Source organism: Mytilus galloprovincialis, chromosome 3 (genome assembly GCF_965363235.1).
Source record: "Mytilus galloprovincialis chromosome 3, xbMytGall1.hap1.1, whole genome shotgun sequence".
NCBI lineage: Eukaryota > Metazoa > Mollusca > Bivalvia > Mytilida > Mytilidae > Mytilus > Mytilus galloprovincialis.
In genome coordinates this window covers 23981378-24000815 of record NC_134840.1, presented here as the reverse complement: position 1 = coordinate 24000815, position 19438 = coordinate 23981378, and the positions used below count along the sequence as shown (strand labels likewise).

The 19438-nt window shown below is 31.8% G+C and overlaps 1 protein-coding gene across 2 annotated transcripts; it reads right to left on the bottom strand.

Annotated features, from left to right (window-relative positions):
- Nucleotides 1-832: 832 nt before the first annotated feature.
- On the bottom strand, nucleotides 833-19079 carry LOC143067469 (uncharacterized). Of its 2 annotated transcripts, XM_076240762.1 has the most exons (5): nucleotides 18919-19079; nucleotides 8171-8284; nucleotides 6651-6876; nucleotides 3700-3783; nucleotides 833-2985 (listed from the first exon to the last, which is right to left on the bottom strand). In XM_076240762.1, exons 1-5 carry the CDS (start codon nucleotides 19077-19079, stop codon nucleotides 2824-2826), a joined length of 747 nt encoding a protein of 248 aa, XP_076096877.1. In that variant the 3' UTR covers nucleotides 833-2823. The 2 variants fall into 2 exon arrangements, with proteins under 2 accessions (XP_076096877.1, XP_076096878.1); XM_076240763.1 differs by lacking the exon at nucleotides 833-2985 and having other exon boundaries at nucleotides 3727-5251.
- Between the last annotated feature and the right edge of the window lie 359 nt (nucleotides 19080-19438).

The following is a 19438-nucleotide window of genomic DNA, read 5'->3' as shown; positions in this document are numbered from 1 at the left end:
TGATAAATGAATTGGGTATTGGAGATTCACTTGTAAACTCAATATATACTCCGATGACACTAAGGAGGAAATTCTAGATAATCATAGGTTAAGACGAAAGAGCTGGATCTTCATTCATTGTTTTGAATAAAATAACTACCCAAGTGTCATTTGCTAGGTGGTCCTAGTTCTCCCCTGAAACCAGCCGTGCTTCAAACTTATTGTTGTACTACCTGTTCCAGAGGGAGTGTGAATCAGATATGGATATTAAAAAAATCCATAGAACTTTTAGAGTACATAAATTCTAAGAACCTTTCATCTTTTCCACACTTTACTGTCACAAGTTTAAACCAAACACGAAGTAAAATTGAAAGAGTTGGTCCTGCTTTCCTTCATAAAAAAGAATGGCCTGAGTTAGGGAGGGATAAATTGTACTTTGTAAAAAATTACTCTGATTCAAACAAAAATCCCAGAAAATGATATTATCAAGATGCTTGATTTCTTGATTCACAACATATATGTCACGTTTAGAGGACACTTTAAACAAACAATGGGCTCTGCATGGGAACCAACTGTGCTCCTCTAATTGTCGACTTATTCCTCTTTATATAGGATTCATAAAGGAGCTTCCTAGGTAGATAGAAAGAAGTTAGCAGTATCCCTTTAGGAGGAAGTCCACTTACATTGATTTATAGATAATATCAGCCATTGAAGTATATAAAACGTAGTCAACATATTTGAATTGTGAAGTACCATATCCATAAGAAATTTATGAAAAAGTTTATGACACATCAGAAGAAAGTAATGACAAAGGCATTATATTAATTAGCTTTTAGGGCACAGAAAGCAACTGTTTTCACGTTGTTACACTCTTTTATGTACCAACCAATACATTCATTCTTGTAAACATACATTAGGTATAAATATAACAATATATATAACTTTGTTCATGGAACAAATCTTGTAAAAAAATCCCTGGTAGTTTAATTTCAAATTCCAACTTGACTTTAGTCATGGTAATAATAAGTATCAAATGTATATTCAAATTTGTTGAACACAATTAAAAAATGAAATTCATCAGCAAAACTGAGCAAAAATTTATTTTTCTACACAACCTATCGGCATGGTTTTGCCATAAAATTTCTATGTAATTAACTTTAAATATTGTGATAAATGTTTGTTTTTTAACACTGTAAACTATAAAGAAAATTACCAGGTTGGGACAAAATATGTTTACCTAGATAGCCCTCTATTTTATGAAACACTCATTAGGCTAATTGCTAATTATTGATGCACCAATTCCAAAATTAAGTCAATAATACAAATATATTCAACTGCCATGTCTATCAAATAATTCATATGCTTATCACTAGGTTATTTACCTTACTGTTGGCATCTGAAATGTGTATAATCTTCTAAAAAAACTTGTGATTTGGTCTTACCTTGGACCTACAATAACCACAAACAATATAGATCCAGGTGACACTTGTGCTTTCAGATATCCCTGTCTTCAATGTTGTAAGATGTGATCAAAATGCTTTTATCTGTCCAGGTACTACTTCTTTATTTATCCAACTTTCAATGCAATTAATATGAATGTAATTTTAGCTTTCAGCATACAAAAGCAATCTTATTATATTAATATATGAAGTAGTAAATCATGTCCATGTGGCCTATTATAGAAGTATTTTGAAGAATTCTACCTTAAGAACAGTAAAGCAGAATCCTAATCAAATTTGAAATGTGTGTTATTACACTATATACTGGATAATTTGACATTTCTTGAATTGAGTTTTTACAAGCAGTTGGAGAACCTAATCTGATGACTTCCTTAATTCTCATTTGAGAATTTTAAAAACTGCTAACTACATACGACTAAAATGCATAACAACAGAAGATGTATAAATTTTACCAATTCCATCCTGCAGTGAAATTGATTGCAGAAATCTAACAATACTAAAACAATTTTCCTACTTCAATCTCAATCAAAAGAACCTTATTATGGGACAAAGTGCAAGAGGAAATTATAAGTCCAAGAGTGTGAAATAAATCTTACAACAAACATGTGGACAAAGTTACATTACCTAATACTTTAGGCCCGACTGTTGATCCTGTATACAAGAGTATATCTACCTGGTACTTACCTGTTTTATGTTAATTATCTCGTCATGCAGCTTACCTGTACAAACATACTTCATCCTTATTCAGTCTAAGTCAGCTAAGGTAATCAATAGTCTTGACATTGTAAAATGTGTTCAATATCATAAATTTACTTTAACTGGGTGTTCATTGAGCAGTTATTCTGACTACTATATTTATGTTAATGAGTCATTATGAAATTCATTTCAGTCATTACAAAAGTTATTGCTGTCTTTAAGGTATCCTAATTTTGTGAATGGTTTATACTGTACAACAATATAATTCATAATATAAACATGTTATAAGTCACTCCAGACGGACATAAAGAGTATTCATGATTGATTGATAAAATCAGTCTGAACTGACCATTATGAAGGAATGAAAATTCTTGGCTTTTGATACATCATGTACATTTTAAGACATTCCTTTCATCACTCACACACAATGAAACATAAAAAACACAAAAAAATCAAAAGATGTAGTCTAATGAAGATTTTGTTTATGAAAATTCATAAATTAAATGATAAAAATTCTTTCACATCCTTCATATTTTCTCACTCTCTCTCTCTCTATCTTCCCAATTATTGAACACCATTTTCCATGAACAATCTGCACACAGAATTTCTTCACATCCTCTATTGGGTCAATCATTTATCACATGGCAGTAACAGCACACAGGATTTCAATGCTAAATTAAATTATATATTATTTCCCTCCTAGACTAAATGACAATTTCGGTCTAGCATTTTTCTTATTGAGAATCACTTCTTGTTCAGATCTTTTTCTCTTCTGGTCTTCGTCTTCCATTCGTTGTTTTTGTTCTAACATTTTCCTCTGTTCTTCAACAAGTTTCAATTGTTCTTCAGCCTATTAATGAAAATATTCATAGTATATTTGTATAAGATCAGTCATATATAGACATTTTAATCATTTGGCTAATCACTAACCATAGTATAACATGTATAAAATAAAGTTACTGTTATCTGAAAATAACAAGCTGCATCATGTCTTATACCCTTGTATAAAGCATTCATATAAAAAGATTTAACAATACAAATGAAAATTTCATTGTTAAGCTTTGCAAAATTAAATGAAAGTGCAATTTAGTGTAGTTGAATAGCTTTTTGAGATTATATCAATTTAATATTTTTCAAATTAAGTCTACTCATGGTAAAACCCATGAAATTCCGTGTCATTTTTCTTAGAACCTAAAGTGCTTTGTGGGTAGAGGTTTTAGATTTATTGATCCTTAGCTTTGCAAAATTTTCATTGCATTTTTCTACGGAACTACATATACAAATAAGAGCTTTTGAAATTTGTTATCAGGCTTAATGAGAACACGCTTTACTGTGTGATCTGTTTTTAGAAGCACAATAACCCATATACTTCGGAAAGTTTATCATAACATGTATTATCAATGAACAAAACATCATTGAAACAATATGGCAACATCATTGTACAACAAAACAAAACATTATACCAAAATATGAGAACTGTCTAATGACGTTAGAGTTGTTATTTCAAAGTAAACTGATGGCCAACCAGAAAAGACTCTTAGTTTATACTACATGTATAACTTACAAGTTTCTTTTGTGCTTCTTCTATCTTTTTATTATTTTCTTCCATAATTTTTTCAAGTTCTTTTCTTTTAAGCCTTTCTTCTTCCTACAAAAACATAAATCAATATGAATTTTTGTGTTAAATACTTGCAGAGCTGTAGTTTTTATGAAATATCTCTCTATAATAATAAAATAACATTAATATTAGCCGATGAAAAACCCTACAGAAAAATATACATGTATGAAATAGATGATCAACTTAATAAAATTAGATTTTCTATCATGTAATCAATATTCAGATTATCATTTATATAGGAGATTTTTTTTCTTTTGAAAAGCAAATGTCTTACTATATAGTGTATATAAAGCATATAATTGATGAAATTCTAAACAAACATTGAATACAAAGAACCAAACTTTATTGATAACCCATCAGACAACAATTCACAATGTTATACAATGATTTCACCACATTTTCCCTTGTTTGGATCGTTTGATGGTAAAATGCAACTGAAATAAATATATATTATGTTAGTTGAAGCAGCATCAAACATTGATATTGTTGGACAATGTTTGATATTGCCTTCCACACACTTACGTTCTCCGTGGGAATTATTCACATTCTTCCGTTTCTTTTAGCTCTTCACTTTACCAAACATGGTCCCTTACCGTGTGACTTCCAAGTTTATCCAAACAACAATCATATGTACATTTTTTTAAATGTTTTTACACAAAAAGTACATAATTCTTTTTCTTACACAAAAAAAAAGTCTCTCGTAGATCAAAAATCTCATTATAAAAAGCACTTTTTGATAATACTGTCATCTTTCTTTTTCACTAGCAGAATTTTTATCACAGAAAATATTGGCATAGCCAATACCATAATTGAAAGTTGAAAGTTTTCTTTCCAACCTATATCAATTGTAAAAGCCTGTATTCCCTACCTTCAATGGGCTTCCAAAAAGACAAATATTGGTTTAATCAACTATCTATTAGACTTTGGCAAGAACATGTGTATTTATACTATATATTTTAATTGCACAGGAGCAACATGTGGTTTTTACTGTTTAATGCATGATTCTCTAAAAAGGGTGTATATCTTTAAAGATATCCAAGAACTAAATGTATGGGGGTCAGAATGCTTTTGTATCTTACAAAAAAAAGAGGCTGAATAAATATATAGGAATTGCAGAATAAAATAAAAAGTCACTTCAGACACCACTCAAGAGTGTTTATGATAAAAAAAAAATTGAAAAAGAACTTGAAGTATTCAGTAAAATAAATCCAATATAAACACTATCTGCAGGAGAAAATATTTCCAAAAATGGTGGCAGTAATTCACATAATTTGATGCCAACAGATTTGGACCTTTTAAATTACTGAACAGTCATATGGTCTGTTTATAAGTATGTTTTGTATTCTTTAATTTATGGGACTTAGGGATATACATGTACATGTACAGCAAAAACCACATCACAGTGAAAGATGGAAGAAAACATTTCAATACTTGCATATAGTTTTATCCAATATTTTCCTGAATTCTGTAAAAACAAACAGCTTTGACCTAAAACAAACTTCCAAAATGGGATTTCCATATAAATATTTTGTTCCATATTCATGTAATATAATTTTACAAACTTCCTGAAATAAATGATACATGTACACAAATGTCTATCTTCATGCAGTTTTATTTTGGATTTATTTATAGTGTTCAGATGCCAAGAAATGTAAAATTCTTGTATTTTTATCTCTCTATTCCACTCATACCTTGTTTCGTGCATTTAATATCTACTGACAAATCTAAAGTCAGAGGTGCAAATCAAAAATGCTTCTGAAAAATGCACAAAACAAGTTTTTTACTTTCTCTTGCAATAATTTCTGATAAATCAATATTAATAATTACTGAAATTGTGGAAGTTTACAATTGCATTGCAGTTAAAAATATCTATCATTTTTTAAAAAGAAACATGTCAGGAGTTATTTTTAAAGATGTTTATACAAATTGTTTCATCAAATAGACTTATATGTATTTTTTTTTAAAACTGCATAAAAACAATAAACTTGGCATCAGAATTATGACAGATCTTATCATTTGTTCATGGACTGTAATGCAGATTTGTTCATATATATCATGAAAGTGCAGAATTAATTACTCTTGGGTTCCTATGTATATCAAAGGTGTGGGCATATAATAGGCATAAATAAAATCTTTGATGTCTAAATATAAATACCTTGCTAAATAAATGTCATGCATTACAAATGTTTTAAATAGAAAAAAAATAATTTCCAAATATATTTACTTTTTGATAACAAAACATGAAATTTCTACAGGCTGTCAATTATTTTGGAAACCACATAACTTCAATAACATTGTTCAAATGTAGTTGATTAAAAAAACATCTTGACTTGAATTTTAGGATTACATAAAACTAAATGGTATGTCTTATTTTGTCCCTGTTTTTAATGTAATTGATTGTTTATCCAAGTTATGACGCTAATTGTATATACATTAAGAAGAAAGACCATGTCATGCACTATAAAGCAGCAATAGTCAGCAGCTGTTTAACATGTTTAATGCAACTATTGGTGAGGAAATGGGCATAGAAAGCTTTTAATACAGGTTTTCTAAATATTATTCAAATGGAAAAGCTTTAAAGTTTGAACTGGATACGTCAATATAACAGACTTTAATACTGTAACAAATATTAAACAAAAAACACTAGAAAATATTTCAGGTAAAAAACGTATAATCAACAAATCTGCATTTCTTTCTTTTTTGATTGAAGGACCAAGGCTTGCAGCATATCCTTTACAAATTAATCAAACTGAACCAAAGATAACTCTAACTTTTGTTTTGAAATAGTTTAGAGAAAATTGTGTATGTTTTAAGCTGTTTTAAAGGTTATGCTGCCCTCCCCCCACAACCAGGGTATATGGCAGCTGAAATAAGCATCCAATCAGGTTTACCCATACCTCCAACTTTCGTTGGTTTTCTATTTCTGTTTCTCTTTGTCGTTCCAATTCTTCCAACATTTGAGCCTCCATGATCCTTTTTGCCTCTTCTACCCTCCTCTTAACCTCAGCTTCAATTTCATCTTTACGTTTTTCTAACTCTTCTTCTACCCTTTTAGAGACCAATTCTTCTACTCTACGAGCTACTTCTTCCTCAATCAGTTTTTCTTCAAGTTCTTTTTGTTTCCTATAACAGACAGGTGCATTATAAATTAATTAGACAATTACAAATATAATAAAACTTGAAAACAAGGAGTTGACATACTAAAACCTACTAAGACATCATGCCTGGTCCAACTAGAACAGATAATTTCTTTTAACTTGACATTAAAACCGGTGCGTAAAAATTATGACAAGAAAACATGACATTCGAAGTAGGAAATTAATATCTAGAACAATAAAATAATACTGTGGATTCATTTATTTTAGTGGGTATCAATTATCATGGATTGGAAAAAACTGTTCGTGGATATTTGATTTGGTGGTTCACCTGTACACATGTAATCAACTAAAATTGGTATCCAACGAATAATAATGAATCCACAGTAACATAAACCTGATAAATGAATTGCATATATACTTAAAAGGTATAGTCTATTTTTAATATTATTTAGGATTTTATAAGGGAAAAACTTACATGTGTAAACATGAATCCTTATTACACATTCAGTCAGGGGTACTATAGCTACTTGTACAAGTTAATTTTATTTACTTGAAGAAGAAAAAAAAAATATACACATACAAGTAAATAAATATTGTTTGAATAATCTCCCCTTAATTTTGTCAAAAATTTACTTGTATTCTTACAATTTCACAAAAATCCTCAAGTTTTGAGATGTAAAATCATGCCTTGAATGATTTTTCCCAGGTTTGCTCATTTTTTTTTTTTTATTATAGTTCAATGTTTCATCTCATTAATTCAACAAAGAAACTGATTGAGCAAAGATCTTGTATATTTGCCAAGGCCTTCAAAATTGCTCCTTTGGGGCTTGTAAATGAAGTGTTATGAAGATAACAGACAAATGGGATTTTCATTGTCCATGAAATTACACTTAATACATACGCATGCGACAAAAGATATGCCAGTGAAAATTTTCAGGTTAAAATTTATAGTGATTTTTGGATTTTAATAATGGTTATAAGTGATGCCACGCCGTAAAAAGAAGTAGAGCACAAAAGTATTTTAAATAAAGACATCTGCAAAGGATACAAAATTTAAAATTCTGGTAGAGCAAAGAAATCTTAAGAATTCAAGAAAAGAAGAAAGGATGACTTTTTTACTTAACAAGTAAAAAATTCTGAATGTCTAAGGGACATAACTAAGCCATTTTTTTTACCTATACAAGTAAATAAAATTCACTTGTATAAGTATTTCAAGTAAATAAAAATTACTTGAATAAGTAGTACCCCTGACTGACATTAATCTGTTAAATGCTTTTTTAAAATAAAGATTTTATAATAAAATAAATGGTGAAACTAACTGTAATCTTTGTCTTTCTAATTCCAATTTCTTCTCTTCCTCTTCTCGTCGTTTCGCCCTTAATATCAGCTCATCATCACTGCTAGAACTACTTGATGACAAAGAACGTTTGGTTCTGAAATATAAACAATTTTCAACTAAAATTTATTGTTTTATTTGGTAGAGAACAGTAGCCCGTCTGTAGGTATCAATTGTTCTTCAGTATATACAGTGTTAGGCAAAAAAAATATATGTCTGTTTCCTGCTGCCAAGGCAAATAAATCAATGTCGGTAGGTCAGGATTTTTTTTTTGTTTTTTTTTTGGCACGAGGTTCTCTGTCAGATTTGCAGTCGGTTCAATATCATGTTTGGTTGGGTTCTTGTACCCAAAAGTGTGTTAATCTCTACAAAGAAGCTTAAATTGACTTCACCTAGTGCCAACATTTTTTAAAACCTTAATTGTAGCACATTTGTGCTGCTCCCAGCCATTTTTACTGTTTGGGCATAGTATAATACGAATCCGGATGGGCAGTCAGGGGACTTACTTAAATGAGTGATTTTCTAAATCACTGGTTTAAGTAACATTATTTCCATAAAAGTTGGAAGTAAGAGTTGTCTTTCTTTAATAATCACCTATTTAAGTAGTACAAATTAATCACTAGAAGAAGTGATTTAATCTTATTGTAGCTTTAAATATAGAATACAAATGATCCAGGGACTAATTATGTTTCTAAACTTATTAGAACCAACATCTGTGTTGTCTAGGATGACCAGGTCATTTCAAGTGATGACCTTGTACTGCATCTAGGATAATGACATTAAAATCACTTGTTTAAGTATCATACCTCAATTTCCTTCCCAAAAATCACTTATTTAAGTATCATTATTTTAATAACCCCCAATAATTTCAACACCCCCGAAACTGAAATTTTTTATCGCGAACAGTAGATTTTTATTACATAATCTGAAAGATGAAACCTTGAACTTTACAGGAAAAATACTCCCACTGCTGGGAAAAATCTGTTAAAAAAGTATCAGTTCATTATGTAAAGCCATTATTATAGCATTTTTTCAACTAAAATAGAATTTTCAGCTAAATGATAGCACCAAAGGCATAAACCTTGCTACTTAAAAGAAGCTAAAAGTTCATTTTTTTCAATTTTACTAATTAAAAGATATTATTTAAACCTATGTGTTTAAAATTTTTAAAAAAATCCAAAATCCCAATTTGTGACAAAACTCTGAATTTGCTACTTAAATAAGTGATTTGAAAATCACTTATTTCAGTAAGTCCCCTGACTGATGGGAAACATATTTTCTGGAGTGTAACCGATTTTTTTCCCGGAATTTAAAAAAAAAAACCAGGGTCAGGGGTTTTGATCCAAGGTCGGTCGGAAGCAGGAAACAGACATATTTTTTTTTTGGCCTTAGGGAAGAGCTAAAATTTTATGTACATTTTTAGAAAGTTCCATGTTGTGTTACTATAGCAACAGGAACATTGATATTTGTAGCAGTAGTTTTTAGATGTCAGTAGATGTCTGACACTCTGTATGCATATGGAAGGAACTGGTAAGTTTTTGTGTTTGTTGGTATTTATAATGACGGACATGATGAAGGTAATGCAACAAAAAGGTGTACAATATTTTTATTTCTAGTCTGTATATAAAATAATTTTTGAAGGCTGATAACGGTCCAAAAACACTGTGTTCAGGGTTTCCAGACTAACTCGTAACCCTAATATTTTTATGTTGAAATGATTTTGTCAATGTATTAGCTGTTGCAACCACTAACTATATCATCAAACTACTCATGCTACTTGACAGAAATGATGCACAACAGTTTCAGGTTCAATCAAATCTTGGAATCTATTCTACTCAAAATCGTGGCATCTGGTGAGTTCTAATACAAGACTTCATGCTTGTCAAATGGACATACATGTACAATGTATAATTTAATACATGTAGCAGTACTTTTTTTCTAAATATCCAAAGTACAAATGTATGTCTGTCACTTACAAAATAATTTTAGAATTTGAATTTAAATGTTGACAAAATTAAGAATGAGTTAAAATTCTGTATAAAATACAGCAATTCAATTTATCATCATTTTATTATACATGCATACATGATATATATATAAAAAAAGAAAATTAATCAGTTAAAGTTTTATTCTTCATAATTTTTCATATTATTTTTCAATTTGCTGAACAACTCCTGTTCAAATACAAATACAGATACAAATTTGCCTCTTTTTCCCTGCTTACAGTAGCTACAAAACATAACTAGATGATCCTAGAATATTCTCATACTGGAGTCAGGGTCAGGGACGACTGTCCGCTCTATGAGTTTTAAATTCTCGGACCCATTTATCCTTGCACTTTTTTTAGCCTCCGTAACTTGGTCGGACTTGCGAGACGGCCTTTTAGGTGCTTTTCATGGTCTCGCACTGTCAAACAGTGAAGCCATGTATATTAAACGATGTTTGTGACCAAAATTATGTGTACACTTTCGAAATGAAAACAAAACTAGTTCCACTTCTTCATAAAATTAACGGTAACCAGTCACTGAAGTGGTCCTAATAACCAATCGTCTGAAATACACAAGATGTCAAGCGGGCAGTTACGAATTAATATCTTCCAATGCAAAAATGGTCAATGTTTTTTTAATTTTCTGTTATGATTATATTCTATTCAGTCTATGCAACATAAATCAATCAACAATTATCAAAATTTGACATTTTCAAAACATGTGGTACTGACCGTTTTCGCTCGCTTTTTTATCTTGAACAATCGGTTATTAGGGAGACCGTCAAAATTGGTTAAAGGAATTTGTGCAAGGAAGAGAGTATCAGTTTATTAATATTGATGGCGTTGAGTGACATTCTGCGTAAACTTACGGTTACGATTAAAAAAGTGCACACAGATATGCACTAGACCGGTCAGACTATCAGCAGTGTACGTTAACTAGTCTGAGCTTATTTAATCTAGACACGGGCTTCGGGCTCCCGCTTAACGTCGCAGACTGTGACATCAGACTTCTCTTGAACTGAACTTTCATGTGCATATTGTTATGCGTTTACTTTTCTACATTGGCTAGAGGTATAAGGGAAGGGTTGAGATCTCATAAACATCATGAACATGTTTAATCCCGCCGCATTTTTGCGCTTGTCCCAAGTCATGAGCCTCTGGCCTTTGTTAGTCTTGTATTATTTTTAATTTTAGTTTCTTGCTACAATTTGGAGTTTAGTAAGGCATTCATTATCACTGAACTAGTATATATTTGTTTAGGGGCCAGCTAAAGGACGCCTCCGGGTGCGAGAATTTCTCGCTATATTTAAGACCTGTTGGTATTTTTCTGCTGTTGTCTATTCTATGGTCGGGTTGTTGTCTCTTTGACACATTCCCTATTTCCATTCTCAATTTTACATATTCTTAACTTTGTCAACATTTAAATCTTAGTCTGATTTACTCTCTGAGTCACTTGTACAGCACATCAATTTCCACCAATTATCCGGTAATTAATAAATTTGAATAAAAAGCACCAGATGTCTTACTTTTTTACAACAGTCAACTCTCACAAGATCATTTTTCAAGCCTAAAGGGGTGGCATACATATATATCATGAATATATTTGGGATTTGGTCATCAAATTATTGTTCACAGATTTGATATGTAGCTACATGTATATACAATAAATATTCCTTCATCGTATGAAATTTTTTCATATTGGTTTTAAGTTTTCAGGCCTTTGAGGGTGTAGCTGGTGTACATGTATTCAAAACCGATTACCATGCAATAGTGCATTCACGAATTGACAAATGATTGAACTTACATCATTGCATGTACATGTAATATGTGTAACACAACATGCAGAACAAATTGAATTTGAAAAACAATCAAACTCTTACTCATCATGAATGCAAACCTTATAAATATATATCCATAAAAATGCACATCTTTATAACTTTTAAATCTTAAATTTAAGGGTAACACGAATGACCGAATAACACTGTTATTATCCGAATAACACTTGAAATTTTAATATTATCACATATTTGTGACTCTTGAACATTGGTTATTAAATAATAATGTATTATCAATGAATTTTATAACTTAAAAATGATTAACAAAAAGCAGATAACTTCTTAAAGATGATTTTAAATTTAGTTTGCACATCGAACATGGCGGCCATTGTGATTTCTGTGGTCGCCATATTCGATGTACACACTAAATTTTAAAAGTTTTTTATGAACTTACCTGCTTTCTGTAAATCATTTATAACTATAAAAATACATCGATAATATACTATTAAATAATAATCAATGTCACCAATATGTGCTAATATTGAAATTACAAGTGTTATTCGGTCATTACAAGTGTTATTCGGATATTAACAGTGTTATTCGGTCATTCGAGGTACCGTAAATTGTGTACTAGCCCCACCGGACGCAATTACGACTGGACACAATTGGCCTCTGAAATAATTTGTATGCATAATATAATAAATAAATATTTCTATAACCATAAACCCCACTAAAATGCTCGTGTTATCATGAAATAAAATGCATGCGCACTTGGTAAATGTTGCAGACGACGACAAAGTCATTTTGTAAACATCGAAAAGAAAATCACAACTTCCTAGAAATTACATTAAAAGAATATAAAGGTAAGTGTATTTTGCCTCCTTTTGTCTATATATAGAAAGAAAAATATCTCCTGATTCTATTCAATAACTTCATAGAAAAGTCCCAAGAACTCCGAAAATAATGTATGTCACTTTGCGGGGATGAATAAAGGAAAGATTTGAATGTGTACCTTTGCAAAAAGCTGTACCTGATTTTGCAATTTTGATAACAGAGAAATTAGAAAATATATGTGGTAAATGTCAAGTCTATCTGAGTGTCTAGATATACAACCATGAAAAATTAAGTACCATACAACTAAATAAAACAACATTTGAGTCTTGAAAAGGTATGAAATTCAAAACTTATTTTCTCTTCTTCTGTAGATATCAAAGAAAAAAAGACCAAAACAAGACCAAACTAAATTACTAGCTGAAGTTAGGGCTGTGAGTAGAGGGAAAAGTTTATCAGCCACAGCAAGACTCTACGGTGTCCCCAAAACAACACTGTATGACTACAGTAAAGGCCGCCTAAGAGGATGTACAACAGGACCAGGAAGGAAACTGTCCCTCACTATGGAAGAAGAACAATCCCTCATTAATTACATCAAATATATGGCAGATATAGGGAGACCTCTCACTAACAGAATGCTTAAAAAATTTGCCACTGCAATTTTGAGGAGGAAAGAACATGATACACAAATAGACAAGAACAGAGGACCAAGTGACAAGTGGTGCCAGAGATTTAGAAAGAGACATCCAGAGATAAAACTTCGAAAACCAGACAAAGCATCCAATCCAAGAATGGAAGTGACAAGAGAAGACATTGAGGAGTATTATGACCTATTAGAAAGTACAATAGACAGCCTTGGACTTAAAGACAAACCAGAATGCATTTTTAATTGTGATGAGACAGGTATTAGTGGTAAGGAGGTAATAAGAGGAAAGGTTCTAGTAAAAAGTTCACAGCATCCATACCAAGAGATTATGAATGCGGGCGGAGGTCATCTATCTATTAATATGGATATTTCTGCAGCAGGTAATTGTTTGCCATTGATGCTTATATTTGCCAAACACATGCCCCGTAATCTTGATGGTTTACCTGGAGACTGGATGCTAGAACTCTCAAAGAAAGGCTATATGAACGGGGATCTATTCCTAACATGGTTTAAGGATTTGTTTATACCACACTGTGGAAGGCAAAGGCCAGTTATTTTGATCATGGATAACTTAGCCTCACATCTTTCACCTGACATTATAGATGTTACAAAAAGAAATAGAATACAGCTGCTCTGCCTACTCCCAAACTCAACTCATCTACTCCAGCCATTAGATGTGGCAGTGTTCCATAAATTTAAAGGGGAATACAGCAAACTCATGAACCAGCTCGGATACTCATTCACAAGCATTCCAAGGGAAAAGGTACCACATGTAGTTAAATTTGCACTAAATGCTATGTGTCCTCAAGACTATATTACTGCATTCCGTCGTGCAGGCATAAGAACAGTAAATAGGTCCATAGTCTTAGAGAGTGGTAAGCAGGCACTAAGGAGTCGACAGGAAATTGAAAATCCTGGGACATTAGTCAACATTGGAATTATTCCAGAAGCTTTAATTGACATTTTCCCTGCAATTCCAGAGAAATCGAAGACTAAAAGATCAACATGTAAAGGTGCACGATTGATTACTGCAGATAAACAAACTGACCAAGAAGAATCCTTACAACCCTCAACCTCAAACCCCAGAGAACCTGAAGAGCCAATTCCATCGTCTTCTTCTGTTCAACCTCTTAAAAGAACTAGGTCAAGTAGTAGATCAAAACCTGCAAAAAAGAGTAAATCGAACGAAAATTCAAGAACAAAGTCAGTCAAAAAGGTTCAAAATAAGGATCAGTATGTTGAAGTTCATTTAGAGGATGGAATTTGTGAGGTTTGCATGCTAAATGATTGATTAGAATGAGTTGGTTGTGACATGTGTACCAGATGGTACCATTATGGGTGTCTCCCACATTCTGTACAAACAGAGGTTGATTTCAGTATTGTCACAGGATCTTACTGGCACTGTACCAGATGTGATGAGGAATAGAATATTACATTTAATAACATTATATCTTTATTAAAGTAACAATTTGTTGATGTTGAAATATTGATAAAAAAAATTATATGGTCACTAACCATAATGCATTGCTCCTAAGAAGGAGGAATTTTCATATAATACAAAACAATTTCGAAATCTTTCCTTTACACATACAGGAAGTATATTGACAGTTATTTCGTCTGCAAACACAGCTGATGTATTTACAGTAAAATACCAACTTACACTTCTTGTTGTCATCTGAATATTTGCTTGTGATTAGATTAATGTATTTTTCATCAATCTAGATTGTTGTCATTTATTTCTTCCACCAGATAGATAAATATAGTGCTATTTGAAATTTCGTCCATATTTGGGGTGCTTGGCCGTATAATTATGTGGAAGCAGGACAAATCGCCCCACCGGCAAAACGCCCCACACCAAATCGCCCCAAACGGGCTTATATTACCAACTCGCCCCACTTTTTAAAAAATAGCCTCACTTGTGAAAAGGGTTAAATCCCGTTCATTTTTCCACGGTCAACTCGCCCCACTTATTGAAAAAAGGTAAAATCTACTTCAATATATAAATTTCAGGTCTTCCAACTAGCCCTGTGTATATATGTCTCTGCCCCACTTAAATGAAAACTAATTTACACAGAATACAAAAAAAAAAAACGAAATTTATTAAACCATTTTTTAAGTTGAATAGTGTTTAACATTCTTAAAATATTATTGCAAATACATTTTGGTATCATTCATTGGAGAATAACTTTATACTTGTAAGCTTAGTTGTATAACAATTGAAAAGAAACCTGTTAATTGTATCATAATCATACAATTGAAGGATTTCAATTAACAGCAATTTGATGTTATAGCACTTCACCAAGGTTTTCATAGGTATTGAAGTGGGGCAGGGACATAGATATACAACGGGATTGCATCTTTTTTCATAAGTGGGGCGAGTTGACACTAATAAATTCATTGTGGTTTATCTATTTGTCCCGAGTGGGACTAGTTGGCAAACCTTATTTCAGCGGGATTTCAACACTTTTCATAAGTGGGGTATGTTGGGCCACAATTAAAAATATTTCAGTTTGCCCAAACCCGACCCATGATGACTGGGTGTGGGTAGGTAGGTAAGCAAATTCTTTTTTTTTTTTTTTATCCGAATTTGCATGAAAATATTAAAAGATCTTAAAACAGTATATCTTTTTTTTCTCTGTCAAACCTTTGTAGAGACAGCCAAAAGCCATGAATTTAAAACCTCTATAAATAAATTAGTTTACTATATATGATTTGTATCCTGAGATGTTTATAACCCTGACAGTTGCTAACTGTGTGAAAGGGCTGTTGGATTTGTGAAGTGATTTTCAACAGTTCCATCAACACGATGTTTGTGTAAAAAAAATATCAGCTGATTATATGTAATGATTAAATTTGTTTGCAGTTTTTAAATCCTATTTCTATTAAAATAGATTAAATGTCCTAAAATATTTATATGAATTATTATCTACCATCCTTAGTTTGTGTCTTTTTTATGTTTTGAAAAAAAAATTATATTTTAATTACATTATCAGACAGGTAAACTAATTTGGCTATAAATAGATCAAAACATGTTCTGTAGAATCTCCAAACTAAAAACGTATTTGTTATAATTTTATTTCTTTAAATAATCAAGTTTAAATTTTTGAAAATAATCATTATTGATAAAATATAATTGCATAAAGTTAACATTTTCTGAAGACTTTATTTTTAGGTCATGGTTCTAGAGGCTTCCTCACAAATTGTATAAAAATCCAATATGGCGTCCATAACAATGTTTTTACTTTTGCACATGTGAAAAAATATTTCTGACAAAAGTCAGATTTTTTTGTCAAAAGGGATTTATATTTATATTGCAATAAATTATTCAGAAGGAGTTACATTCAGTTAAGATTATATTTCTGATTCTGTGAGCAATTATAGTTTTATCAAATTCTCCCAAACTGCAACGTACGGACTGTCTAATGAGACTTGTAAATTTGAACTATTTGAATAAAAGGGCAACTTATTTACATGATAAAGGAAGATTATAATTAAAGACAACAATTTATCAAGAAATAATTCCTTTTTATTCAGTAAAAACAAAATCTTCTTGCAAGATTGTAAATTCGCAACTTCCGGATCCATTTCCTGTCAGAATAACATTGAAAATATTCGATTGCACATGGTTTTGAACGAATCTACCTGAATATTCTTATCAGATATTCGATAACACGATGAAATTAACATTGAGCATATAGGCTAAGGGTTTGGTAGTACAAACAACTACAGCGTAAAAAAAACTGTGCCACTTCACGTTTTACTTCTTTACGTTCCTTAAATCAGAAGATAAAAACAGAGAGCATCGAATATCGATTAACTGCGTCTCTTATACGCTTTCTTTTAATCTTATTTACAGTTACTTTCAAACGCAAAGACGACAAACATTAAGTTTTGTACGATGACGGAGCGGACCCAATATAAATCCGAAAAAAAAAAAAAATCTTCCAAAAAAACGTCAAAAAAAGAATTTGAGTCGGCGGGTTTATTTTGGGTCGGTCGCGTTTGGGCAAACATACACTCTTTTTATTTTGGCCTTGTTCAACCTTAATGCACAGGGGCTTGTTACAATTGCCGGGTTTACTATCCATATGAACCCCTAAAAAAACACAAGGGAGGAAGCTCATTTGCGACAATGCTTCAAATTATTGCTGTAAAATTTTTCTAAGACTTTCACTTACTTTGTGACCTGGATAAATCTGTTCCCACTTGAATTATCTCTTCAATGACATATATTTATTACCTTAAGTAACCTCTATAACTATTGTAATCCTTAAAACAAACTCGACATTTCTGAAATAGAACGAATCGAGGCCCTATATTTGAAAATGAAAGTACTAAAGCGACACCTACCGGAAAATATATTTTTGGCTCTCTCGGGAGTTTACCACAATATGAAGATGAAAGACAGTGTGTACCTAATAATTCCCGCCAATTTTTACATTATTGAAATCTAAAATACAGTAGACTTCCGAAAAACATAACATTTATGGTACCACCCGAGAGTGCCGAAAATATATTTTCCGGTAGGTGTCGCTTTAGTACTTTCATTTTCAAATATAGGGCCTCGATTCGTTCTATTTCAGAAATGTCGCATTTGTTTTAAGGATTACAATAGTTATAGAGGTTACTTAAGGTAATAGATATATGTCATTGAAGAGATAATTCAAGTGGGAACAGATTTATCCAGGTCACAAAGTAAGTGAAAGTCTTAGAAAAATTTTACAGCAATAATTTGAAGCATTGTCGCAAATGAGCTTCCTCCCTTGTGTTTTTTTAGGGGTTCGTATGGATAGTAAACCCGGCAATTGTAACAAGCCCCTGTGCTTAATGCAATGGGAGTTTACCCTTTTTCATAAGCGAGTTAGTAAACAAGAGTGGGGCGATTTTTTATAAAGTGGGGCGAGTTTGTGAAAAAGTGGGGCGATTAGGAGTGGGGCGATTTGTCATGGATTCTAATTAGGTCACATAAATCTAAATAAGTATCCTAAAGTGTAAAGAAAATTATGTAGGTTATGATTAAAAATGAAAAGCCTTCATACATCTTTAATTATATGGTTCATATAATTCAAATGAAGTATTCTACAAACCAAAAAAATAATCAGAGTTCAAAAATCGTTCGTAATTGTGTACGGTGAGGCTAGGAGATTTCCAGAAAAGTATATCACTATCATGACTATTGGGCACAAGTCACGAAATGTGGGGTATTTCCCTGTTTTTTTTTGACACTAGAAACTGGGTGAACTCTGAAAACAGGGAATACTCCACTTTTCCTGGCTTGGGACAACTTTAGCACACAGCAGACTATCGACGTAACGATAGTCGTGAGAATAAACAAACTCGGGTCTCCAAGTCAAGCCTTTGCATAAAAGTAAAGCTTTATGTCCTATGTCTTTATGGCTATTTTCATGTAGAAATACTCGTATGCTGATTTCATTGAATAAGTGTTAAGCAAGTCAGTCATACAGATACTTGTTTTAAACCCCAACATTTACCGTTCGTGTCTCCTTTTTCTATCTCGTGATCTGGAGCGATGATTTCTGTATGCTCGAGATCTTGAACTAGACCTTGAACGCTTCTTCTTGTGCTTGCTTCTGTGTTTTTGTCTGGTTACGCTTTCTGCACGACTTCTACTTCGGCTTCTTGATCTAGGCATGTCGATATATAATTTATTTCAACTTATGGTAATCATCGTCTTTTTGGACACAATGGCGGACTCGTGTATGTATGTTGCAGTGACGTCACTTCCTTCACACTTAAAACGAAAACAGTACTTAGCTCACTGAAGCAGTGTGCATCCAGGGTAAATCATGCCTTATTCTTTATAATTTTTTATGTTTTAGACCTATTACGTAGCTTTTCTATGGGCAAATCTTAAAAAGAATAGGTCATAACGCAAATACTAATAGTTATGTCCCCTGTCTCTTAATCCATCTAAATACCCAAAGCATGACTAAAATTCACAAAACACAGAATTTATCCCTAGTTGATAATTTTTTTTTATCATTGTGGTAA